Source organism: Diorhabda sublineata, chromosome X, assembly GCF_026230105.1.
Source record: "Diorhabda sublineata isolate icDioSubl1.1 chromosome X, icDioSubl1.1, whole genome shotgun sequence".
NCBI classification, from domain to species: Eukaryota; Metazoa; Arthropoda; class Insecta; order Coleoptera; family Chrysomelidae; genus Diorhabda; species Diorhabda sublineata.
In genome coordinates, this window is record NC_079485.1 from 716709 (window position 1) to 743436 (window position 26728).

General features: G+C 30.7%; 4 protein-coding genes across 4 annotated transcripts; 1 reads left to right on the forward strand and 3 right to left on the reverse strand.

Moving 5' to 3' along the window:
• Positions 1-160: 160 nt before the first annotated feature.
• LOC130451763 (procollagen-lysine,2-oxoglutarate 5-dioxygenase) lies at positions 161-13393 on the forward strand. The gene is made up of 9 exons (XM_056790990.1): positions 161-395; positions 1240-1521; positions 1584-1865; positions 2274-2623; positions 2997-3118; positions 3540-3767; positions 10905-11229; positions 11280-11563; positions 12604-13393. The coding sequence occupies exons 1-9, from the start codon at positions 326-328 to the stop codon at positions 12854-12856; spliced, it is 2196 nt and encodes a 731-aa protein (XP_056646968.1). The 5' UTR covers positions 161-325; the 3' UTR covers positions 12857-13393.
• On the reverse strand, positions 4945-6288 carry LOC130451765 (immunoglobulin domain-containing protein oig-4-like). The gene is made up of 4 exons (XM_056790992.1): positions 6133-6288; positions 5962-6033; positions 5754-5903; positions 4945-5650 (listed from the first exon to the last, which is right to left on the reverse strand). The coding sequence occupies exons 1-4, from the start codon at positions 6229-6231 to the stop codon at positions 5492-5494; spliced, it is 480 nt and encodes a 159-aa protein (XP_056646970.1). The 5' UTR covers positions 6232-6288; the 3' UTR covers positions 4945-5491.
• On the reverse strand, positions 7633-10220 carry LOC130451764 (immunoglobulin domain-containing protein oig-4-like). Its single transcript, XM_056790991.1, has 5 exons — positions 10005-10220; positions 9665-9765; positions 9517-9598; positions 8072-8139; positions 7633-7847 (listed from the first exon to the last, which is right to left on the reverse strand). Exons 1-5 carry the CDS (start codon positions 10087-10089, stop codon positions 7689-7691), a joined length of 495 nt encoding a protein of 164 aa, XP_056646969.1. The 5' UTR covers positions 10090-10220; the 3' UTR covers positions 7633-7688.
• Positions 13394-14428: 1035 nt separating the features above from the next.
• LOC130451766 (E3 ubiquitin-protein ligase Su(dx)) lies at positions 14429-24987 on the reverse strand. Its single transcript, XM_056790993.1, has 12 exons — positions 24765-24987; positions 24431-24510; positions 23932-24290; positions 23524-23782; positions 22695-22845; positions 22456-22637; positions 22270-22395; positions 21940-22213; positions 21568-21884; positions 20719-20977; positions 20382-20640; positions 14429-18120 (listed from the first exon to the last, which is right to left on the reverse strand). Exons 2-12 carry the CDS (start codon positions 24486-24488, stop codon positions 17851-17853), a joined length of 2514 nt encoding a protein of 837 aa, XP_056646971.1. The 5' UTR covers positions 24489-24510; positions 24765-24987; the 3' UTR covers positions 14429-17850.
• Between the last annotated feature and the right edge of the window lie 1741 nt (positions 24988-26728).

The following is a 26728-nucleotide window of genomic DNA, read 5'->3' on the forward strand; positions in this document are numbered from 1 at the left end:
AGATCCAAAAAGTAAAGGGAATGAATTGAAGAAGCAAGATACATTGCTGCGTAAGATTCAAAAAAATTTTATAAAAGCTGAAATAGTGCAAAAACTAGTTTTTACAGAATGCCGGCAAAAATTCTCAGATATAAAATATAAGCTATGACAACAGCGCTAGGTTCTTGATACTGGCAGAAGAAAGACAGTGAGCGAAAAAGATTACATATTCCGTGAGCGAGATGAACCAATAGGTATTGGGCTGTTTGTGCTATAGTGCCAATCATTAGTTTGAAATATTTTTATTTATTTAAAGTAGATTTGTACATATCAAAATTGTACCATAATGGTATTATTACGTTTTGTATTTACTTTATTATTTGTATTTTCAAATGTTTGGTCTAAAGAAAGTAATGGTGAGTATACTGTTTTCTTAAACATTTGTTTATAGTTGCGAACTTTTGTATCAAATTTAACCGGAGAACAAAAGAACGTTTTATTTCAATGTTTTTTTTTCCTTTTACACTCAATAATTTAGTTCTCTCCTTTTGGTCACGTATGCATTAAAACTATGTAATACATAGATAATATAATCATGTTTCACCAAGTTATCAAAATTCGAAATATTCACAATTTTATATAGAACGAATGATGATAGTGCGTATAAAAGTGATAAAAATTAATAAACATGTTCTTATTTTAATATAGAAACTGTACAGATCTGTTTCTCTAATCATATTGTTATTTTTAAGTTAACGACCCAATGATGTAATTGTACACATTTAAAAACATATGTGCGGCATACTTATAATTGGATATCCGATCTGTGCTACGGGTTCTGGAATGTTCTTTTACAAGTCGAAAAGAGATTTAATTTATTGATCGGAATAGTCCATTTATGAAATTGTACACATCATATGTATTCATTAAGTGGGAACAATTACTGATCTTCAATTTTGTATTCATTTACAGGGTGATCAAAGTTTTAGTATTTTCAGTTCATAATTTTTTTATCCATGCGTTGATTAGTTATTCACACTTTAAAAAATCTCTGATATAAATTATCAATTATTCATAACCATTTCCAGAAATTAGTCCGAAAAGTTAAATTTGTTGATATGGTTAGGTTGCTATTTTCTATTTTTTTTCCATGTCTTGTGTATATGTAGTAAATTTTCTTTATCTGCCTTCATCATAACTTTTTTAATATATCATAACAAAAGATATGACAGTATTTCTCAATCTGTAATCATTTTCCAGATATTCTGGTCTATACAGTGGCAACAGAAGAAACCAACGGCTTTGATAGATACTTAAATTCTGCCAATGAATTTAACATACAACCGAAAATATTGGGTCTGGGCCATGAATGGAAAGGTGGAAATGTCAGAACACATCCTGGGGGTGGATTTAAATTTAATCTACTCAAAAATGCCTTGGAGGAACATAAAAATAGTAACAAAGTGGTACTCTTCACAGACTCCTATGATGTGATATTTTTAGGAAAAGTAGATGATATTATTAGGAGATTCAAGAAAACTGGTATATATATATATAACAGTTGAATTACATTATTTTTATAATGATTTGTCCATATTTATTAGGTGCAAAAGTTCTTTTTGGTGCAGAACCATATTGTTGGCCAGATACCAGTTTAGCTGACCAATATCCAGAGGTGACAGAGGGTAAAAGATTTTTAAACTCTGGAATGTTCATTGGATACGCCCCTGAAATCTACAAGTTATTAACAAGAGAAGATATTCAAGATGACGATGATGATCAACTATATTGCACAAAAGCATATTTAGATAAAAAATTCAGGGAAGAGATTCAAATGAAACTGGATCATAAAAGTGAAATTTTCCAAAATTTGAATGGGGTAGCAGGTAAGCAATGAACAGCAACTTGAAACCTATTTATCAAATAGAGGACTACTGCTGTATGTGATTTTTTTATCTACTTTCTTCAAATGGATTTGATTTTATATTTGGTACAATTGTAATTAATACCATCAAATTTTAACTGTCATTTCAATGGAATAAATGTATTAAAGCAAACTTCTCACTACCTGATGTCACACTTTTTTGGCTTTTGGTTGATATACATATAAAAAGGAAACAGCGGAAATTGCGAGGAGAATAGTTATATTCAATATCAAATTAGTTTCTCCAAAACTTTTCTTTCTTTTTGTTTAGTTATACCTTCTTTCATCCTCTAAATTTACGAGTGCCAGCAGTCCTCATCCATTAGATATTTTTATCCCTGGTAAATCGTTTTTTTTTTTTTTGTTTCAGCTGAAATCGAGATTGCTTCTAAACAGGAAAAAGAAGATGAGAGAGAAACATATTATATCAAAAATTTAGTTTCTCGTACAGAACCATTGATTTTACATGGCAATGGACACTCAAAATATACTCTAAATTATCTTGGTAACTATGTTCCTAATGTTTGGAATTCGTTGGAAGGTTGCAAACTATGTAAAAAAGGACAGATTGATCTCTCAGCTATATCCACCAAAGATTGGCCTACTGTTCTTATTTCCGTATTTATTGAGCAAAATACTCCATTTTTGGAAGAAATGTTACAGAAATTGTATTCCATGGATTATCCAAAAGATAGGACGCATCTCTTTATCCACAATTCGGTAAATTATTTAACTATATGTAAAATATCATAAACCCAATTGAACCTTTTACTTCTGTAAACTAACCTTCTAACACCCGTTCTAAACAACTATCTCATTTATTAACTCTATTATTGCTCATTTTTGGAGAAGAAACATTTATTTTGCTCTAAATTCACCTCTAAAATTTCTTCCTAAATCCTAACTGAGCTCTGTATACTTATTTTCTTGACACATAAAAAATGTTTATTTCTAGGATGTTGAAATTGATCCTTTTATTCCTAAATACTTTGGAAATTATTTTTGTTATAACATGAAAAGGTCCCAACTAGAATATAAGCCCTTTATCATCATATCTTTTGTGATGATTTTAGTGGTTTGTTTTATTTTTCAGATAAAATTCCATACAAACATTGTTCAAAGCTTTGTGGAAAGATTTAGCAAAGATTATGTATCTTTCAAACAAATTACCCCTGACGATGGTATACCGGAATGGACAGCAAGAGATTTATCACTGTGAGTATTTGCTTGTAATTTTAGTGATTGATTAAACTTTTTGGAAATTATGATGGGATCAATCATAATTTCATTATATAGTCTTAAGATATAACCATTATTTCTTAAAATCCGTTTACTAGCAATAGTTTAATATAAATTGAGTTTTTTCAAACACTAATATCCTTCATTTTTTTTTCAATAATCTTTACTTGCTTTAAACATTTTCTTAGTGCTCTTTATATTAGACCACCTTGGTTTTTTAGTCATATCCGTCCACATATTTGTGGAGTTCAATAAATTAGTTCTCAATAACTCTCAAGCCCAGTTTTCAATCAAGTTTATTTGTACTATTCACCCTGGATAATGCTATTACGTTCAGTAACAGCAAATTTGTTATAAAATATGCAAATTTGTCTTAAAATGTGTGTTTCATTTTCAGGGATATATGTCAAAAGAAAAAATGTGAGATATACTTCTCTGTAGATTCTATCGCACACATCGACAATCCGTTCACGTTAAAACTTCTTATTGAACAAAATCGTACTGTCGTAGCTCCTATGTTAACCAGACCTGGCAAGGCTTGGAGCAATTTCTGGGGAGCACTGACCAAAGACGGCTTCTACTCCAGGTCCAATGATTACATGGATATTGTACATAATGAGAAACAGTAAGTGTTTTATCATTTAAAATCTCAAATATTTTGTTATAAAAATTTTTCACTGTTCAAAAATTTGTTTAAATTGGTTATGAGACAAATTTAACAAAATTACTGCATAACAAGGTTATAATCCAAATTTGCATATATGGTTTAGAATTCTGGGACTGTTTACTAATTTATATAAACCCTCTCAACGAGTAGCAGAACCTGCCTATGTATAACAGGAGCAATGAAAACATGCCTCACAGTGCTATGGAAGTTTTGTTAACCTCTCCACTGTACTGCTATACTGGATAATTCCACAGAATACGGAAAAAGTAAAGCTTCTTGCGGAGATTATATACTATAGATAATAATTGACTGAAATCAAAAAACGAGGAAAAAAATACCATTCAATGGTAAAAAGACAGTATAATAAAAAAATTAAATAAGTGGGTTGGAAGTGTGATCAAAACAGACAAGGAAAAAATACCATTGAATCAGATCCAAAATTTAGGAATGCTTAAATGTGCTAACGAGCTAAATGGAAATACATAGTTACCATATTGTCGATATCAGAGCATACTATAGTAGAAGGATATGAGATAAACTGGCTAAATAAAGGGACCCAAATACTAGTCCAGCACAATACTGGAAGAAGTTTCTAAAAAATAATTGGGCACCAAGACCACTATAGAGCAAATTAATATCAATTGAGAAACTGGTGGGAAAATGCAGCTGCAAATTAGAAGAAGAAATATCTATCAAATTTGCTTGATACAAGGTATTACAGATTCTAAAGGGTTGACCTGGAAGCATACTGAATCAGCTGTAGGATTAAGAATAAAAACACTATCTTTTGAAACTGAATGGAAGAGGGTTCCCATTAAATCTTTCTTATAAAAGGTAGTACCTCTAAATTGTACAAGAAATGATACAAAAGAAGCAGATTACATTTATGCATCGGTCCCTTACTGGGGACAAAACAATTAAACACAAGAAAAGTATTGAGACAATTTCACTGTATAAAGAAGTGAAACTTTTCAAATAGCTCCTAATTTATTATAATAAAACAAAATAATTTGTATTATTATTTAATAATCTTGGAAGATTTGCCGAAGTGTCTTTTGTTAAAGGGATCAGTTGACATAACCTACTAGGGCCGTTTTTTTTTTCAACCTCCGATAGGCTATAAATAAAAGACAAGTTCATATAAAACAATAATTTTATTACCAATAGGTTGGTACATTTATGGTTACTTTTCGACATAATCACCGAAGAGATTGAGACATTTGTCATATCTTTGGACAAACTTTTCAATACCCTCTTTAAAGAAAGTTGCCGCCAATGTAGCCTAACCGTTTAGTAACAGTGTAGAGTATAAAACAGATCTTGAAACTTCTATAAATTCCTTAGACAAATCAGTAATGGTGAATCTGAGGTTTTCTTCGCATGTTTACGCGGTTGTAGCACAACGCCGACTGACGCCTGAATGTCAACAATGGTGGAGTGTTTAGTGCGAGAGCTTCGCAGTCGCCTACAGCGCATGCCCGCTTCCTTCTGCACGCGTAGCGTCTGCACAAAGCGATCGGAGGTTGAAAAAAAACAGCCTTCGTATTTTAAGTGAAGTTGATGATCTGATCTTTAAATATAATATGTGCCCTCTGTGAAATAATGAATACACAAAATTATTTTTATACAGTATATATTTTCTGTATGTAAAATTGAATATTCTACTTGAAGTAATAAATATATTAATCGAAAGCAATGCTGAAATCAGTTTTGAACGACCTTCTGTCTATGGAATACATATTATCCGCCGTACATTCGTATACACCTGCATCCATTTGAGTTGCTGGATCTATTTCTAATTTGCTTTTTATTTTGTCCCTTCCCATTTGCCATTCGTGTATCTACAACACAAAAAAATATATATTTGTGAGAATATTTAGCTAAATACAATTAAGTTATGTGAGTCAATTTTTTTCCCATCAGATTATGTGACAATTTACTTACATGCAAGTATTGGTGTGTGAATATTTCGCTGCCATCTTTGTACCAAGTAATATGCGGCCGAGGGTTGCCTCTAGCTACACATAAAAATGCTATTTTATGTCCCAGTACGTATTCATAGTCGAAATGTGAAGCCAACGTTATTTTTGCTCCCTGAAATTTTAGTTACAAATCAAGTGAATAATATTATTAATAAATGACAATAACTTACGTTATTATTGTTATAATATTGATCAGATTCGGGATCCCTGTATTTTCCAGTGATGGGTAGACCAATTTGAAACTAAACATAAAAACAGATTCATCATTTAGTTACCCATTTTTATATAGTTTTATCACGAAAAATCCCAATAAACTTGTATATTAATGATAATATACTCACTTTAGATTTAGTTCTACTCCTACCTCTACTTCTTCTAGCTTCGATGATCCCAAAAATAGCGATCAGAATCAAAATAACAACGGACTTTTCAATATACATCTCCCGTGTGATCTTCTTTTCTTGACATAGATGGAAGAAGTAGTTTTGGTGTTAAGAAACCACAGTCTCCCCCTTGCTATAAAACAGATTGGCGACAATTTCATCCAATAAAATTAAATAAATAAATTTTTAATTGGCGTATTCCCTACGGTCACTATTTTATGCCCGGTAAATAAATTTCACACTATAATAAATCATATTATTATTATTGTTGTTTTCCTAATTGATAATTATTCAAATGCTGAAAATATACAGGGAAAACTAAACTATTATGTTAAAGAGGTTAAAAAACTGAAACTTTGTACTACACTACAAAACATCTCAGCCTTTTATACTATTCAGGTATTTAAGTATTAAAAAAATGCCTAATTTCCTAGTATCGGCGGTTTTTAAGAGTTCCCTTCATTTATTTTGTTCACTAGCTTATAATAACACTTCGTATAACCTTTTCTGTTTCTTTTATTCATTATTCTAGCTTCTCAAACATACGTTCCAAGCCTAACCATTTGAGTCTGGCCCTCTTGACTTCTGTCACCAAACTGGGGTACATATATTTAATATAGAATTGTGCGTTTTTTCGTTCTCCAATTTAGTAATCGTTGGAGACTAAAGTATGCTCTATTCACAGGTTTCTCTTATTTACATCAAGTTGTCATTATTTTCGGTCACCACACAACTTTACCGGCCTACTTCGAAAGCCCCCGGAGGAGTTCTTCTGTGTTTTGACAGTAATTATGTTTTTTGTTTTGGACTCGTTGATAATGGTGAGTCCCGCTCTATAGAATTCCTGCTCAAAGCTTTCATTCATTTCTCGCTCCCTTCGACTGACTTAATATTAACATGCAAAGATAGATGAAATTTCTGTTTCTTTTTTTTGTCTTTTAATTGTCCAATATTCAAATTATACAAAAAAAAAGATTATATGTAATTTTTTTTGTTTCCTATCAAGTATATCAACTCATATACCTACCACATTTGTGGTGTTAGATAATTTTTAATATTTGTTTGTCATTTTTCCTTTCCTTTTCAGTATTCCTGCTATCGTCTTTTTTTGCATGTCTGTCTTGTATTGTGTATTCATCACCTTAACTTTCTTCGTTCTATTATACTACTGGTCGTATTTCCAAAGATTTTCTAATCTGTACTTACTTTATTTATCTATCTTTGTGACTTCAAATACTTGATCTCCATTGTTTGGATTTAACTTTATTCATCTTTTGTTTAATATTAAAAATTGGTCTGTATATCGTTTGAAGACTATTATGTCACTTTTCTCCTAAATATTGGAAAGTTTCCACTTGTTCTATTTCAACGTTTAAATATTTTGTAATATGCCATCAATTAGAAGATGTTTAAAGTAATATTTGTGTTTTGTAGGTAAAGGAAAATAATCAACGCAATGTTTATATTATATTATCTGAAAAACACTTTAAAAAAATTAAACTTATACATTCTAATTAATATGTAATCATAACAAAATCCGTTCTGAATCCTCTAGAATCAATGGAATATTTGTTGTTTGCTTGGCACTCATAATACCCAGCATCCTTTTGAGTTGTAGGATCAATTTCCATTTTACTTTTCACAGTATCATTTCCAATTGGCCATTCGTGAACCTACAAAATTTTTTCAACTAAACATAAAAATTTATAGAACTATCGATTGAGGAAAGAAATATTGTCTTTCATTTGAAGAATGAGAATGAGTTTCTATCATTATGACAACTAAAAAATTATTATTATATAAGTATTGAAATGACAGGAAATACATCCGGTATACGTTGATCTAAGCTGGAATATATAATAAAAAATATTTCCTATTACATTAACTAATGTATTACCTGAAAAAATTTATGATACAGTAGCTCAATTCCATCTTTGAACCAGGTAATTTCTGGTCTAGGATAACCTATCAAAAATAGTCAGTTAGAGGCTTTATAATATATATATATATATATATATATATATATATATATATATATATATATATATATATATATATAGTAATCCGTTAATTAATAGATTAAAAACATAATGGAATTTTGAAAAGTCGTGTTAATTATACACTAAAAAATGTAAATTAATACTGAATATTACCCCCTCTAGCCCTTACAACTACCCCGCTACAAATCCTCGTGCTTAAAATTCTATTTTGCTTATACAGTTCATAAATTTTATTCCATTCCTTTGCTCCAAAGTTCATAGTTGAATTGGGGGCGGTCGAGAATCATTGAGCATTTAAGGATTTTGATAATCCTGTCGTGTTTCACTAGGAAAACATCCTTGCAAGGGTGAGAGCTGGGCACTCACTGATGACGTTATCTGCATTTTCTTCCTCCTCTGGATCACCTGTGATGCCCATAGTGTGGAGATGGCATTTTAGATAACCTTGCCCCAAATTTTACGGTGCTTTTAACCTACCTCCAACAGCTCAACAAAGTATTTTATTGAATTCAGATCAGGTGACTTTACTGACCAATCCATTACATTATTGTCCCGAGAAGAACCTCGTCACAATGTGCGTGTGGTATCAATGTGAAATTGCCTACAAACAAGGCAAAGGAAATAATAGTTTGTTGCACAATATACTTGTCCACCAAAGTTAGTTCCTTCCCAAACCACATTATGCATCCAACTGACAAATGTGGCGTTTTAACTCTTATACGATTTTTATTTGTTGAAAGAATAAATCTGAACAGAACCAGCTGCTCTCAATTTAGGTGTTCCATGGAGAAGGCTAATCTGTGAACGCGATATTGTCTGGTTAGTGACTGTGGTTCGGTTGCTAATCGACTCGACGTTCTCTCAATATGTTTCTCACCATTTTATCACTGATCCTAACCTAAGTTCTTCTTAGTACATTTTATATGGATGTAGAAGCTGCATGGTTTGTAATTATAAGAACCTGTGTTTAAATAGTGGACTTACAACCTTACGCCTCAATTTCCCTTAAACTTGAACTTATGGCTGGCTGCGGTAATTTGCATAAAAGAGATTAAATTTTTTGATATTTAAAATTTTGGATTTCGTACATGGTTTTCTGAATATGCGAAAATTGTTTTGAGTAGCATAATTGAATACTGCTTCAAGTTCCAGAAAATTTTATTTCTGTATAGTATTTTAAGATTTAGTTTATTTTGGTAGAATTTCCACTAATGTTGACTTTTCCGATATAATCTAATGAGTTACGTATAAACTAGAAAGTAGACCAAACTAGCAATACAGAGAAAATCCATTTTCCCTGTGCTAAGTTTGACAGATAAATATTTTATAATCTGAAATTTACCTGAAGCCATACAGAAGAACGTAATCTTTCTTCCTAACATATAATCCAATTCAAAATGACTGGCTTTTATTATTCTTGCTCCCTAAAAATAGAACAAAGTAAATAATCAAGAAATCTTTCATTTTTTTTTTTAAACTCTGACACTCACATCTTTGTTTTCGTAATAATTTTTGGCGGCCGGATTTCTGTGTTGGATAATAACAGGAACACTTGAGCTGTAAATACGACCTCTGCCTCTGGTCAGTTTACCTGAAAAATTAATTTTATTTCAAATAATTCATCCTGATAGTTAAATTGCTATTTTATCGATCTAGTACAAAATGAAAAAACTTCATTTTTGAACCGAAACGAAAATAAATTTGTTGTACGACATTGAGGGTGAGGGGGTCCAAGGAATGATTTGTTAGTGGTTGTCTGCTTTCATAAGCTGTGGATCGTTGGAAAAAATTTGAAACTCGCTGGACTAAGTGCTCCGCCTTTGTACTTACCTCTGGCTGCTCCTCTCGCACTTTCACAAATATGTACACAAATGCAAACGCACACAATTACTGCAAATGTACTCCGGCCTTTCATTGGACTCAATTATACGATAAAGTGGCGATTTAGAAATCTCCGAGTAAACGCGAAAAAATTTTATGGCGATGTAGACGTGCCAAAATCGTTCTCGATTCAAATGATTTTTTGATTATTTCTACCATGGAAAGGGGTCAACAATTGCAAGTATTATTACCTAATTAGATGACCTATTAAAATAAAACAAGGATGTCGAGTTTAAATTGTTTATCCCAGCAAATTGAAAAATTTTTATTCCATTAACAATTTGTGTGTATCGTGGGCTATTTACGAGGACAGTCCCAATATTAGGGTGAACTTTTATGATAATTTCTAGAGTATTTGTCCTGTATATTTTGACATTCCACGAAACAAAAGGAGTTGGCATTTTTCAATGCCACGATCCTTAAGTAGTTGAGTCGCCCCTATCGGTTAAAACGCGCATTTGATGATGAAAGTCCTTCGCGAGCAACTGTGTTTAGCTAGAATAGCGATTTTAAAAAAAGTCCTACCGAGTATGTATCAAAAATTGTTACTCGTTGAATGCCAAATATGCTTAACGATTTTTCAAAAAGGCAGAACAATTAATAATCGTGCGGAAAACTTTAGAAAATTTAAATAATGGTGGACATCATATTCTTTCTAAAATAGTAATAAATGATGATACATACATACCATTTTATGGTATTCCTATCCGCCAGGAGAGCCATGTGTGGATTCAGGGAGTGTTAGACATTCCAAAATGGACTAACTTTACTAATGCTGTCATAATATACAAAAATATAACTACAGAAACTCGTCAATTTTTTATGCTTCATATATTTTTAACTTTCCAGGGGATTGTGGAACGTGCCTTTCATCTCAAATGCTTACATTATCAACGCCACGCTCTTGAGGAAATTCGATCGTACTCAATTGAACTACACCAGACCTAACTTAGATGCCGATATGGCGTTCTGTAGTACTTTGCGGCACTTGGACGTATTTATGTACGTATCAAACAGGCTCGAATTCGGTCATTTGATTAACGCCGATACATTCGATGTCACGAGAACAGAACCTGAGATGTATCAAATATTCGAAAATGAGAGAGATTGGGAAGAGAGATACATACATCAAGAATATCCAGATAATTTCAATCCCGAAAGGAAGGATGCACAGGTAAAAATATATTTTGATAATTTAACATCTATTCAATTTTATTTCCGTAGCCTTGTCCGGATGTTTACTGGTTCCCCATCGTTTCGACTAGATTCTGTGAAGCTCTTATTAATATGATGGAGAGTTTTGGAAAATGGTCGTCGGGTAAAAATGAAGATGATCGTCTGTCTGGAGGATATGAAGCTGTACCTACCAGAGATATCCACATGAACCAAGTTGGATGGGAAAGGCATTGGTTATACTTTTTACAAAAGTACGTCAGACCGTTGCAAGAGAAAGTTTTCTTGGGATACTACCATGATCCACCTAAGTCCCTCATGAATTTTGTTGTGAGGTAAGTAATCCAAATAAACTGTAGTACTATACTAAGAATTCTAATTATCTGGGCTCTCCAGGATTTTGTGATTAGACCTACCAGAATATTTTCCTTTCATCTAGTTAGTTGCAGTATATAAAGGTTTGCACCTGTCTGCTGCCAGAAGCTTCAAATCATACCACCAAGTATACGATCGAGTTTAACAATAATTTGAAAGCCCTATGAAGTCAAAAATTTCCTTACAATATTAAAAACATTGAGTCACATCGTTAACAAATTTGTAAACTTTAAAAAATCAGAATCCGGGTGGAAAAATCCAAACAGTATTAAGTAGAGCTATTTGTAATGGTGATAAAGTTCACAAGCCAGCGAAAATAATATCTTTTTAATTCCAAATATTTACCCTTCTCCTGACCTCTTCTTGAGGCGCTGAGCTTCAGGCCTCATACCATCTTCTTGGTGGAGGGCCTAGTGGTTTCCGTGTGTTTGATTTCACGTTATGGCATTATTTCAACAGGATTTCCCCAACCACGTTTTCATTTCATTGCCTTCATTATTATTTTTGCTGTTGATCTATCGGCCCGTTTTCATTGCTTACGTGAGAATAGATCTTACGGATGCTTTGTAGATTCTCATCTTGCTTTTTCACTCATCATATTGTTTTTCCATATAGCTTTTCTCAAATGAATTTGTATACATGAGTGGAATATATAATTTATTGCCATAGGAAAGTGTATTAAAAAAATTACAACTGTGTCATCTGTCTAAAGGTGCCAGTCCATTTTGAACTTCCTCACTGTACCGTACAACAAAATTTCATTCTCTCAACTCCTAGACAAAAGTTAGGTAACCTAGTTTTTTATCGATTTAGATAGAAAAGATAGAAGATAGATGTATATATAGATGTTGTGATTAGGGTGTCATCGACACCTTACAGAAAGATAGTCGCCCAGGATTGATTATTCTTGTAATAAGATACTGTTCTTATACATTTGGTTATTTAATATCACAATAATTCAATTATTTCAAATAACCTATTTGTATTTTTATTCTTCCAGATATAGACCAGATGAACAACCTTCGTTAAGACCACATCACGATAGTTCAACTTATACTATCAACATCGCCCTCAATAAGAGAGGAATAGATTACGAAGGGGGCGGCTGTAGATTCATTCGTTATAATTGTAGTGTGGTTGATACTAAACAAGGTTGGTTATTGATGCATCCCGGTAGGTTAACTCACTTCCATGAAGGTTTGTCAGTCACCAAAGGGACAAGATACATCATGATAGCGTTCGTCGATCCATAGATTATTTCTCTATTTACCTAATTAGAATCGTTTAATCAAGTTTGCTCTAGATCCATTCTAAAAGTTGAATGCTTGTTGGAACATATAGTTCAGGTCGTAGCTGTTTTTTCTTTTTCATAATGCATCAGATGTTTTTCAGTATATTGATTTATAGTTTGTACTTTCTAACTGCTCTTTATGTTTCATATCTGTTTTATGATATTTCTTCAATATTACTATTTCAATTAGATTCGTATATTTTTGTTTATTATTTTATGAATTAAGTTAAATTTTAGTGCTTCCAAATAGTAGAAGTAATTATCCAGATATTTTAACCAGGAGATGTCAAACTTTCAACCATTGTTATACACATTTATATGTTCCTCTTTTTAATTTTCAAGCCAATATTTTGACAAGACTTACATAGTATGTAACGTTGACAGTTTTAATTTTGTGTTCATTTATTTTTATAACATTTAAATTAACCCCAGAAATTTTTATTATATAGAAAATTTTAATTTTCTAAACCAACTTTTAATAAATAATATTAAAATTTGAGTTATTTTTTTTTTACCCGAAATTTGAATCTAGAGTAAAAGATGACTTGGACTAAAATACAGGAGCTAGTGTTATGCTTCTTTCATAAGCTAAGCATAATCAATGGTAGTACTGGAATGTGTAGATTATAGTGAAAAATCTCAAGGCTATCGACAATTGAATATTGGACTATTTCTGTATTGGAATTGCTTGCACAGCATTGGTACTAATTAATAAAAGCTACTTGACGTGTAGCAATGCATAAGGTGCAGTATATCGTTATAAAAAGCTCAGCTGCAACTTTAAAAGTTTGGTAAAATTTTTATTTCATGAAAGCTGCAATTCCAGGAAGAAATTACTTTAGCAACCAACTTAATGTCAATCGTATCAGCTGATTGCTTTAAACACTGTTGCAAATATTTTATTTTGTGATAAATTTAACGTTCTTGTTAGTTTGTAAATTTTGTTGCTGCCTTTTATTCACTTAACTTCGAAATTTGAAGGACTCTGAAAAGAAAATTAGTAATGGCTACAATGGTACAAGATCTAGAGTCTTATATAAGCATATTGTTCTTCCAAGTTGGTTTTTGTGGTTTTTAATCCTACATTTTCCATTGCTGTATTATTTAGAGTATGTTTTGAAGTATGCAATTTTTCTCCTAGTATCCATAATCTTTTATTGTGGATTTTCGTATACAGATAATTTAGTCAAGGAAATACGCATCTTTTCACCAGTAGGTTTCCCAATGTCATCCTATTATTCAATTCCATCTTTACTTACACATTCCAGCATCAAATTTTATCACTTTTTTCTTTAATTCTGTCAACAACAGTTTGTTAAAAAACTTTTGTTACTTTGTTTTTTTTATTCCCTATTAGCTGCATACTTTTTTCTATTTTGATATTTACTTTTAATTGTGCTGCTAATATTCTTGTTTGAAACGCATTCTACATAATGGGCCTTACTACCCAAATGGAAGAAACGTAGATGATTGCAGACATTTCTACTACTAGCATCAAAATATAAAACTAGATTTTTTAAAAATAAAAGAACTATTGTCACTGAAATAAATCATAATTTATTATAGTACGTTCTATATATACACTCATGATATTTACATACAATACAATTTATCATTTACATACTATACAATCAGAGTTTAAAATAATATACAGTAAATATCGATAAATGAAAATACAGTATATAGAAAACAAATAATAAAAACCTTTGGTTCTTCTCCATCGAGTCTAAGTACTCTACAGTTCAATATTATTAGTCGGGAATGTTTTGCTTTGATTTGAATAATATAATGATGATGATATTTTGAAAAAATAATCGCTATTTATACTTTTGGACAGTTGATATTTACATCAAAATTTGTTACTACAAAATATCGACGACAGAAATATTTCCATAAATAATATCTGATGTAGAATTCTAATGTCATTCTGCTTATTACCCCTAGTTATCCAGAAATTTGTCGACATTTTAGCATTCTGCTAACTTTTTTCATAGTAACAAATACATTCACTACCAAAGATAGGCCAATATATTACTAGATATCACATATAAGTAAATACAGTTAAACAGCTAAATGGAGTGAATCCTGAGTTAAAATAAAAGGAAAATACTTCCGAAATAACCCACATTTAACAATGAGTCTTTCCCAAAGATGTTCCGTCATATAAATTATTCTTATAGTCAGCTTAATACACAAGAACTCAATCAAAAGTTGATAATTTTTTAAAGATCCCCAATTCCATCAGAAAATACCTTAAATACAGAGTTTCACATGGGTAAAAGGTAAGGGTCAGTCTTATATTTTATGCATGGTAATGTTTTTACACTAAAGTATGTCACTGAATTGATTACTTTGTAATGCTTGGTTTTACCGACTGACCTGTACTGTTTAAACTCTACCGTATAGATGTGAGATTCTTTTACATATTTGAAAACAAATTTTTTCTAAACAGGATTGTGACGTATTTTGATGGAAAAACTACATTCTTGGTTATATACGACGACGAATAACAAGTTACATTTGTCCCTGAGAATGTAACATCAACTCCATTGTCAATTCAAACAATTCTATTTGTACTAAGATAAATAAGAGTTAATGACCTTTTGGTTTCTAGTTTTTAGAAACTAAAAATTATACTTCTTCATTACTCTATATAGTAGGCAACTCAAAGATATCGAAATGTGTTATACTCTGCATAAAGGATTAAAAGAGGAATTTAATGTTTAGGTCACAACTAACTATCCTAATGGTTGTTATTGCTTAACATCTGGCCCAGATTCAAGCATGTCTAGATAAAAGACAAAAATATAAGGTATAATTGATTCTACAGGCAGTAAAAGAAGTTTAATAATTTAAATTCCTTCATTTTTGAAAACACCCCAAACCAAACCATAGACTCTTAAAATAATGTTGCTGTTACGACATATGCAAAATCACAGTGAGATCAAAGAAAAATTAGCCTTCAATTTTTTTATTCTTACAGCCGAATTCTAAATTAACAATTAAAAAATACATTTTGGTTAATCGCATCCTGACCTGATATGCTTGAGCCAGTCTGAAACACGTGTGTAAATTATCGGATCTTATTTATTTCCATTTTTTTAGTCTTGAAGTTTTTTGTTATCAGTCATAGGTTTTAAACAACTTTCAGTCGTTATCTAATTTCGATAAACTTATTTTTTCCAATCCACACATTATCCTCAGCTTTTGATTAAGTTTGAATGGAATGAAATATTTGGCAGCTGAGATTAATAAAACTGCTTAATAAATAAGCAGAATAGTAAATATCTGTTCCACTTGCTTTTGTTTCACTATATAATATTTTATAATTTACGAGATAGTTGAGATTGTATTAGGATCTACAGAAAAATCACTAATGTTCAAAGTATGACAAAAAAATTCCAACAATATGTGATAATAAGTGGCACCAAGTTTTGTTTCTGCTATGTAAACAAAACAAGATTATATTAAATATTGTTTTATAATTTTAAGTCAGTCATTAACCCAAATTTTTAAATGCTCAAGAATTCATACAATCTATCAAATGATTACAAATGTGTATATTTAAAAATATAATTTTATTACCTGCATTCATTCTTTCATATTTTTGTTTATTAGATTCATTTAAGTGCCTTTGAAGTTATAAGTAACTTTATTTTTGTCTTCATATTTTATTTCTTGATAATACTATTTCCATACTCTTGCTATTACTTCAGTATATACGAAGAATTGGTTTCATTTGCAATAATTTCCTCTTTTTGCTATTTGTGATAGAATCCTCCTTATATTCTTATCCATTCTGTTCAAATATTTTTCTCTTGTATCTCTAATTCTTTTAACGATTCTTCTTTGTCTATTGAATCATTTCCACTTTCTTCTTTGAAACTATACCATTTTTTCCAATGATAACAATTTTCCTTTGTTCTTTTGTTCATTGTATTTATGTGGAGCTAAACATTTTCTTTTACCAAAAAGTATATAAGAAAAAATATCAGGAAATGGGAGAGTATATAAAAATGGAAACCGGGACGAAATAAATATGTTTAGAAATCAAAAAATGAGGAAAAATGTAACATATTTTAAAAGATACCATAAAAATACTGGGAGGAAATTTTTTTCAATAAAAACTATAACATTCAACTTTTCAAAGGACGGAAGAAAGAGAAAGCCTCGGAAGATAAATTCAATTCTAATACATCAAAAAATTATTGGTGCAATATTGGCCAATAGAATTGACAGGTGAACAGAGAGGAAATAATTAATAGAGTAACAAAGGATATAAATTTAGTGAATTTACGCCACATAAAAAAATGAAAAAAAAAGGTTAATAATCAAAATGCAGGATGACACTAGCGGAAAAATTTAGGGCAAAACATCTAAAACAATGGGATATTGAAACCTTGGGAGACAAACCGAATCTAATGCGTAAATGACCTAATGGAAAAGAGAAGGATTCGTAGTAACAATAAGTTTAAAAAAATAGAAGAGAAGTTGAGGTAATGCGGGGTCTACCAGTTTTTTGAGGTTAAAATTAATTAACAAAAACATGGAGAAGAATTTGTAGGATTTCAATAAATTTATTTTGTATTAATATAAAGCTGTTCAACGAATTTCGGATTTTTTGGACAACATTTATAAAAAATGTTTCCTTATGACTGTGGTTTCCTATATATGAAATTCTATTTGAATAGATGCTTCTTAATTTCTTCATTATATTTTAACCAATTCACTAGAATTCACCTTTAATGTACCAATGATAAATTAAATAATTTTTTTAAAATCTTTCAAGTATTTCATAGATAAATTACTTATTTTGTATGAACTCTTTAGCACTTTCTAAACATACTTCCCCGCCCAATGAAAAAATATTGTTCAGAAACAAAAGACTTTTAGATGGAAATAAGACTTATATGTCGGAATCAGGTACAGATACAGTGTTATTAGAAGAAAGAATGATTATTCTTGACCGAACGTATCGGTCTCCTCGATGGCGTACGTCAGTTTTTCTACCAATTGTTCATAACTCTTATAAGGAGGTAAATCTAAACGATTAAAACACGTGTGGGAACGTGGTAACCAAGATTCTTTACCAACTTTTTCTATGCAAAAGCGTTGAGGTCCATTAGAACCCATCAATTCAGCAAAACCACCTACTGGTACTCGACATGTACCTGTTACGAACTGCAACAATCTGGCTCGTTTTTCGTTATCAGACTGCTTGACGAACTGAAAATATCAAGATTAAAATTAAATAAAATATTGCAACCTGTTATTTGAGTTAATTAACAGTATTTTTCTGTTCTTTTCATTAAAAAAAATTAGAAGAAATCAAGAGTAGTAAATCTTTAAATGCCGAGGTACGATTTTGTTTCAGATAATACTAGCAGACCCGACAGACGTTGTCCTGTACACATATCTTAAATTCCAACACACCATTTCAACAAAATATTTCATCCACCAAATGAAGATAAGACTACAAAAACAAACATATACAATAAATAACATAACAACAATCAACCACAATTATTTTATGTTGATAATTAATAGTATTTGCCTAATTTTCACACTTGTACTTAATATTTTTTCCTGAAAAAACATATATTATATCAATCCAAAACAATTGTTTCTTTTTTTGGATTTGTGGTGTTTTATTGAAAATTTAGACCATTAGACTTGATATGTAAAGATTGTACAGAAAATTTGATTAATAATATATCATTGATTATATATTATTTGTGGTATGGCGTCGATAACAACATCTAAAAAAATTGAGAATGGAAAAACGGAAAAGATCTGCAAGATCTTCTTGATTATTGAAATAGGAAATAAAATAGTACAACTAACCAATGAAATACTGTTAAGTGGCAAATTTCCAGAAGAACTGAAAGTAGCAAAAATAATCCCTATATACAAAAAGGGTCCCAAGGATGATGTCTTGAATACAGACCAATTTGCTTACTGAGTACATTTTGAAAAATAGTACAAAAGGTAATCAAAGCAAGACTGGTGACTTTTGTCCAGAGCAGTTTTGGATTTCAGACTGGAAGTGACACACATTCAGTACCACTATAGACCCACTTGAATACAATAGCAATGAAATTGATAAAAATAAGTATGTGGCTGCAGTGTATATTGATTTGCAGAAAGCATTTGATACAGTGTACGGAGAGCTAATGTTGGAAAAGCTAAACAAAATGGGACTCTAGGGAACTTGTCATGAGTGAATGAGGACTTACTCTACAAATAGACAGTACTGTACCGTAATAGGTGAAACTGAAAGTCAGAAGAAGAAAAATTTAGTGTCAGAGTGACACAAGGGTCAGTACTTGGACCACTGCAATACCTACTCTATGTTCGCAGTCTATAGTTAGTAAATCCCAAATCAAAGTATTACATGTTTGCAGATGATACTGTAATTGTTACATCGCATACACAAAAGAAGAATTTGAGAAATCTGTGAACAACGAACTAAAATTATACTATAAGTGGCTGTGTTATAATAGACTAAATGTAAATATAAATAAAACTGAGTACATGTTAAAAAAACACAACCAGAAGAAAGACTGTCAGTTAAAATTAGTACATATTAGAAGATGTTCAGCTTAAGAAGACAAATGTATATAAATATTTAGGATTATTAGCTTCTGACAACTTGTCATGGAGTGCCCGTGTGGATAGTCGTAAATAAAATAGTACCAATGCTGGAAGCCATAAGATGTGCCTACTCATTAAATACTATTGCTAGAAGTTATCTGTAAACAGTTTTGTAGTGCCACACCTTACATACTTAACTACCATGTTGGGAAAATCTGCCTAAGAAATCATTAGAAAAATTACAGAGACTACAAAATAAGTGTACAAAAATAATCTACTCACTACCATATAGCACCCTGAGGGAAAATTTGTATAGAAACTCGAACATTTTAAATTTTGAGAAACTAAAACAGTGTGAACAAGTAAAGTTAATATATCAACTAAAAAATCGTCACCTAAAAACACAAACAACTCTAGTGCAATTAAAAAACTGCCACTCTCACAATACAAAAGGAAGAGCTAGTGAACAAATTTGTAAGAACAAAAAAGCCCAAGACTCGCCTTTATACAGAAGTATTGAAATCTACAACAGAATACCGCTGACAGTAGAAGTAGAAGGAGTAGAACAAGATGTTGTGTAAAGAATGTGCAGTGACTTAAAAAGTTATTTCCTGAACATAGACTGAAATATTTATTTACTAAATTTTAAGAAATTTGTTAATTTAATTTTCATTTTTTGTTATATTTAAAATATTTTAGTTGTTTTGTTAAATTTTAAGCCCTGGTGCCAGTAGCATTGTACTGTTTAGGGGTTAGAAATAAAGATTTAGTAAAAAAATTGAACCAAATTCGTCTTATAATTGACTGGGCATTTCACATCACTATTATTAATATATGTTAAGAATATTTCATAAAGACTATAAGAGTCATCTAATCAATCAATCATACATCACCTGCCAAAACCATGCAACTGGTTTACTGTTTCTTGTGTAATGGCGATAGATGGTGTGCCTTTGCCAATCTTCGACGTCGATTTCTTGCATACCACACAACAACAATTCCAATTCCCTTTCATCGAAATATTTTAGCCATTCAATAGGTACTACTTCATTGAAACCGTCTAGAAAAGCTTGAGTTTGTTGTTCAATACCTCTAGTCATTCTCCAATCAGTCATCAAAGTCAGGTATTCTTCTTTGTTTTCTTCAGTTACTCTAGAATATAGTACAATGAATTGTTTTGAGAGGAAGACCAGTTATGCATAAACTAACAATAACAATTAATATACTCACCTTTCCTTATCACCATTTTTCTTCAACTCATGGTGTACAATCTGACCTAAAACTTCAAAGTCGACACTGTAGAACAATTCCAAGCCACAATCGTCTATATCGTTTTCCTTTATCCATACCAAAGAATTGTAAAATTCGGGATCAATGCTTTCAATGTCTTTCATTACTAGTTTTTTCCCCAACATACGTTTGTAGAAGGGCATCGTAAATCCTGAGTAGATGAATCTACCGTGATAAAGGGCCATTGCTATGAATCTGCCTGTAATTGACAAGAAATTAAATCATTCTAATCCCAGAATCATTGATAATCCAAAACTAATGGTTACAGAAAAAAACAAGAATGAAAAGAAGCCTTTTAATTTCAACAGTCATAAAAAAAGTATATAATAAAACACTAGGATATTGAAAGATAAAAGGCAAACAAATGGTACTCAAAATTCTCCTTATACTTAGTTGAAAGATGAATGTACAAGAAACTAGAGAATATGTGAAAAGTATTATTAAAGAAGCCACAAAACGGCCTCTGTAGTTTCTTCCTATCCATTAACTTCATGGCACTACAAAAAATTCTTCCTGTTCCTGTGATTGAAACAGTAACTTTAAAATTCAAAATGTTAGCGATAAAAATACTTTGTAAATGTAAAAGTAACATATTTGAAGATTTTATCATCAGGAATATGTCAGAACAAGTAAATTTATTTACAGAATATATCTACAAACTTTTAGACAATGTTTAGATGTTTGGCCTCATCACAAACTGAAGAATTGCTGCTATGTGATATTATTCAACCTTGGTAATATAAATAATAACACAGGATTTGAAAAAATAATAGAAATGTCATTACTTACCTATAAATTTGAAATAGGTCAAATGTTCAGGGTTAACGTATGAAGCTGGATTGATCTGCAAACTATAGTTATTCTTGTTTGCATATTCAAACAAACAGTACATTGGGTTAAGAGCTTCATGAGATACTAGGAAAAACCATTCTCTGCTCACTCCACCATAATCTAATCCTTCTTCTCCTTTAAAGATGATATAGAGACGTCTACGAAGTTCATATGCAGGTAATCGCATGATAGTATGGAAGGAGTCTTCAAAAAGTGTTTGGCGAGTAACTTGGATTTTTATATGACTTGGTAGGGCATTACTTTGACACAAAAATCTGAAAACGCACTCATAACTAAGGAAAATGTTATAATTTATAAAGAAAACCTTACCGAAATTGACTTATCTTCCATTTAAAAGATCTTTCGTAAGCTCTTGGTACTCCATAGACTCCTTTAGGTCCCTTAGGAGCTCCAGGCCTGGGATCGTCGAATGTAGTAGTTTTTGTGTTATGATCCACAAAATATCTTTTATTATCTTCAGTATACCTTATTTCCCAACCAGGAGGCAAAGGTAACTCCTCTACTTCGCTTATCTCTTGCCCTTGAGTTCTAGGATCTTCCCACTGTGTCGTACGGTTCTTATGATTCACAAAATATACTCGACCTACAAAGTATCAAAATTAATCATTTGATTTTACTTTTGGAAAAAAAATATTTTACCTTCTGGTTGAACACGGCGTTCCCATCCAGATGGTAAAGGTCCTAAGCCATCATCTTCATCAGCAATAACTGAAGGTCCTGCAACTGGTCCAGCTTGATGTTGAGGATACAAAAACCTTTGATTTCCTGAAATTTTTAAATTATATTCTGAATTAGAAAGACCAAAACTATCAAGAAAATGTTTACCTTGTGAAACTATATGTTGCCTCTGTCCTTGCCATTGTTGATAATGTTGTAGTCTTTCAGAGTTTGGTCTTTGCCAAGTTGTTGTTCTTGTATTATGATCTACATAATACACACGACCTCTAGGATCTCGTCTTAATTCCCATCCAGGTGGAAGAGGCTGAGGTCTCTCCCAAGATGTTGATCTACGAATTGAAATTTATGTGTTGACTTATTTTTTTTGTTTTAGTTCAAAAAATTACCTAGTATTATGATCGACATAGTATCTACGACCATAAGTATCAAATCTGAGTTCCCAACCAGGTGGTAAAGGATCTGAATCTGATCTAGCTTCCTCAGACTCATTCTGAACAATATTTCCATTTGGTACTGTCACCGGAGGACCAATACTCCCTGTAAATACAAAAATAAATGAACACTCAAGTGATAACATCAGAATATTCTAAATTAACTCCGTAACAGTCAAAATCGATTTAAAAAATAGACAGATTGCAACAGAATAAATGAGAACTAGTTAATAGAAGTTGATAACATTTAAAATTCTATTCAAGTAAGTTATGGTAATAAAAATTGTTAAACGGGCAATTAATTAAATCATTATCAATATTAAATGATTAAAAAGAATAGATAAGATTGTTAACTAACATATTTCTATTAATAATTTCAAGTTTAATAAACAAATTAAATACTATATTGCCAGTGTAAATTTACCACAGAAATTAAAGTTTTTCTTTCATTTCGGAGAATTGAACTATATTAATGGACAGTTTCCCATTGAATTTAGATCATATCTTTTCTTAATTTTTAGTAATTGCTGTACCTAGTTATGATTTTTGTGTGACTAAAGTTTAATGAATCCTAGTGAATTTTCAATATAGTATATATTACAAAAAAATTTGTTCATAAAAATTTCCTGATTCCATGTTACTCAGTAAAATAAAGAAAATGTACCCAGTGCTATTTAAAATAACAAAAAATCATCCATTCAATGATAAAGTATATAAAATGCCAAAGTTAATATACAATACAGTAATTCAAAAGACAAGTTATATGCCAGAATAGGAATCTTACCATTAGGTATACTGGTTGAACTGTTGGATGCAGATAAAGAACTCATTGGTGCTACTCCTTGATTTCTTCTTGCTTCTAATCTTTCTGTACTGTTTCTAGCTGACAATGTTGAAGAATTTGATGTCGGCATCCTATTTTCAGATCCCTGATTTCTAATTTGAGCCCTAATACCTTTCAAAACATTTCTTGGTTCTGTATTGTTCTGTCCCAATGGTAAAGATTCATTTGAGCGCAACTGAGCCATATCAACTATTAATCCCTACAAAACAAATATTTATGATGTATATTAATTTGTATTATAATTAAGAAAATATGTCTCAATTTCAGCAATAGTAAAATGTATTAGAATGATAGAATAAATACTAACTACTATTGTTATGAAAAAAAATAGATAGAAGTACTATTTACCTGTATGAAACATTTCAATTCTCCAACTTTAATTGGTGAATCAGGTTGTTTAGCTTCACTTAACAAATCCAGAGTTACATCAAGATTATCACATCTTCCATTAAAATAACACAATAACATGAACAAATCAACCTTTTTTTCTCCAATGATTGTATCCTTCCTAAAGCTATTATGATCTTTAACTGCAAACACTATTTCTGAGTGTGGTGTAACTAAACATGTAAATGTTTCATTCCATTTGGGTTGTAAACTGCTTGTTTTGACAGTTTCTGTCTTCTGCGGAGCTCTATCATCCACTAAAATCTCCACGTAAGGTGTTGGTTTCAGTAGAGTATTCAGTCTCAAGTGAGCTGATTCAACTGAAAATAAATTGATACTTCAATTCATAATTATGCCTCACTGATATTAGCAACATATTTTATTTAATAACCTCACTTAATAATATCTATCTAAAATGTTGAAAATACTTGAATGTTATACAATTTGTTATAAAACTCACTTGTAATGCTCAACTGGTGGAAAGCAGCTCCTGATGCACTACTTTGTGCTTGATCCATTGTAAGAATTCAACTAATCAAACTAGAAACCAAATTCTAAATGAATAACAAATGATTGAATAGACATATAATAAATTATGATGTAACTTGATTTAATTTCTTTTTCTTCTTAAGGTGAATTTCCATATACATTCAATCGTATAAGTTGATTAATTTCAAGTAGCTCAATAGTACGTATTTTGTATGTTTTTTATTTTGATATATGCTGAGATGACAAAAAAATAAATGTCTTGATAAATAGCGGAACAGGATAACAAAAAACAAAAGATAACTCACCAAACGCTGACGTAGGGATTCATTACACAATAAAAATTCGTATTTTCAAGTAGCTTATCAATATACTTTAAATGCAGAATAGATATTTCATCAAACTTAGTCGATTTTGATGATTTATTAAAACAATACGGACAATTATTTATGGAAATATATTGAAAACACAAAATGTATCCGACATTTTTCACAATTCACTAAACATTGATACCAAAACTGAACCTATGACAACGAATTTCCCTAAAATGATAAGGATTAAAATTTCTTTTCATCACCTAAATATTCTCAAACATCAATTGGTTTTTAACATGTTTTTCTATCTAATGCATCAATCAGTTTTAATTTTCACAAAATTTCAATATTTTTATCGTTTTGAAAATTTTGATTAATTTAAAATTACCATAGTATTTTTTCAGATCTATGAATTTTCCAGAAAAAAGGTGATATTCGATAACAAGGGCGATAAATGGAGCCTTTTAATAATTTCTTATTATTGTTAAATTTATTATATTGTGAGTTTCCTCTCATACTAGTGATTAGGTAACATCACGTTAGTGTGTAGCGCATCACTAGCGATTTCGTGCGTATCACGCGAAGTTTAATCTGTCAAACATCTCCTCTTTTTTATTCCATAACATAACTAGCTTTACAGCCTAAGGGTTGTCCGATTAAAAAAAATTGAGTACGAATTCGAAAGTTTGATGTTAGCCACAATAATTAATAGTTATTTTAATTAAAAAATAATCAAAACCAGTAATATTGCATTAGCATCTTTTTATAGTGGGATATTGAACTGGTTTTTTTTGTATTTAATTTTATTTTGTATAAATCTATATAGTATTCTTCTTTTGCTCTTCATGTTGGAATATAGTCTCTCGATTTAATTCAGTTCAATTTAGTAATTTATATATAAAATTTTAATAAATATTGGGACAACAATATTTTTATATAATAAGAAATTAAATTATCTATCTATTAAAGTATTATAAAAGATAAGACATGAGAAGTTTTCTATTTTGCACTATTTAAATATATACCGAATTTATATAAGCAAATATAGCATAGACGGTGTAAAAATAAATGAACATTTTTATATTCTTAAAAATCTGATTTGGGAGAACTGAAAAATTTGTCATTTATAACTATTTCCTTACCATTGAAGTATGTAGACAAGATATACAACTGTTGACCTATACTGGCACTTTTTATGACTTTCTAAAATAAGGAATCCTAATAGAGCTTCCCTACTATATTTAGTTCAAGTGTCAAATTTTTATCAACAGAAATTTAATCAGCATTTAATTATTTGAAGTAACATTATGGAAGAAGAAATCTCTTCGGTAATAAAGAAAAAATGATAGGTATTTTAAATAAAAGAATCATTATTCATTGGAATAAATCACTATTTATTATAGTATGTTGTATATAATATGCACCAACGATTTTTTATATTGAATATAATTCATCATTCACGATTATAACTAATTTGATTGAAAGTCATTCTGTTGACTTCTTATATTATCAAACACATTTACTATATTTATTAGAAATGAACCAAGTAAGATAAGAGAAGTAATAATTAGAAAAATGCATGACATAAAGTTATGAAAATGGGATAAACAAGAAACAAAAATATCACGAGAAAGAAGCAAGAGGAAAGTTAGTAACAGAATTTTGATTGTTATAAGTGAATTTGTTTTTTGGCAAATCCCCTAAGTCAAAACTGTTAAACAATACCATTCCAATGTCTTTTTCTAATATTTTTTAATATTTGCCCTTGATAATTTCTATTGATAATAAGTAAAGCACGTACTTAAAATGATGCTATTTATAATGACAGCATTTAAAACTTGCTGGTAACTTTAAGCTGATGGAAAGTGGCTCATGATACATCACTTTTTACATAATACGTGTATGCTAGAAACAAACACGAATAAATGAGTTATAAGTCTAAGTAACAACAAGAATAA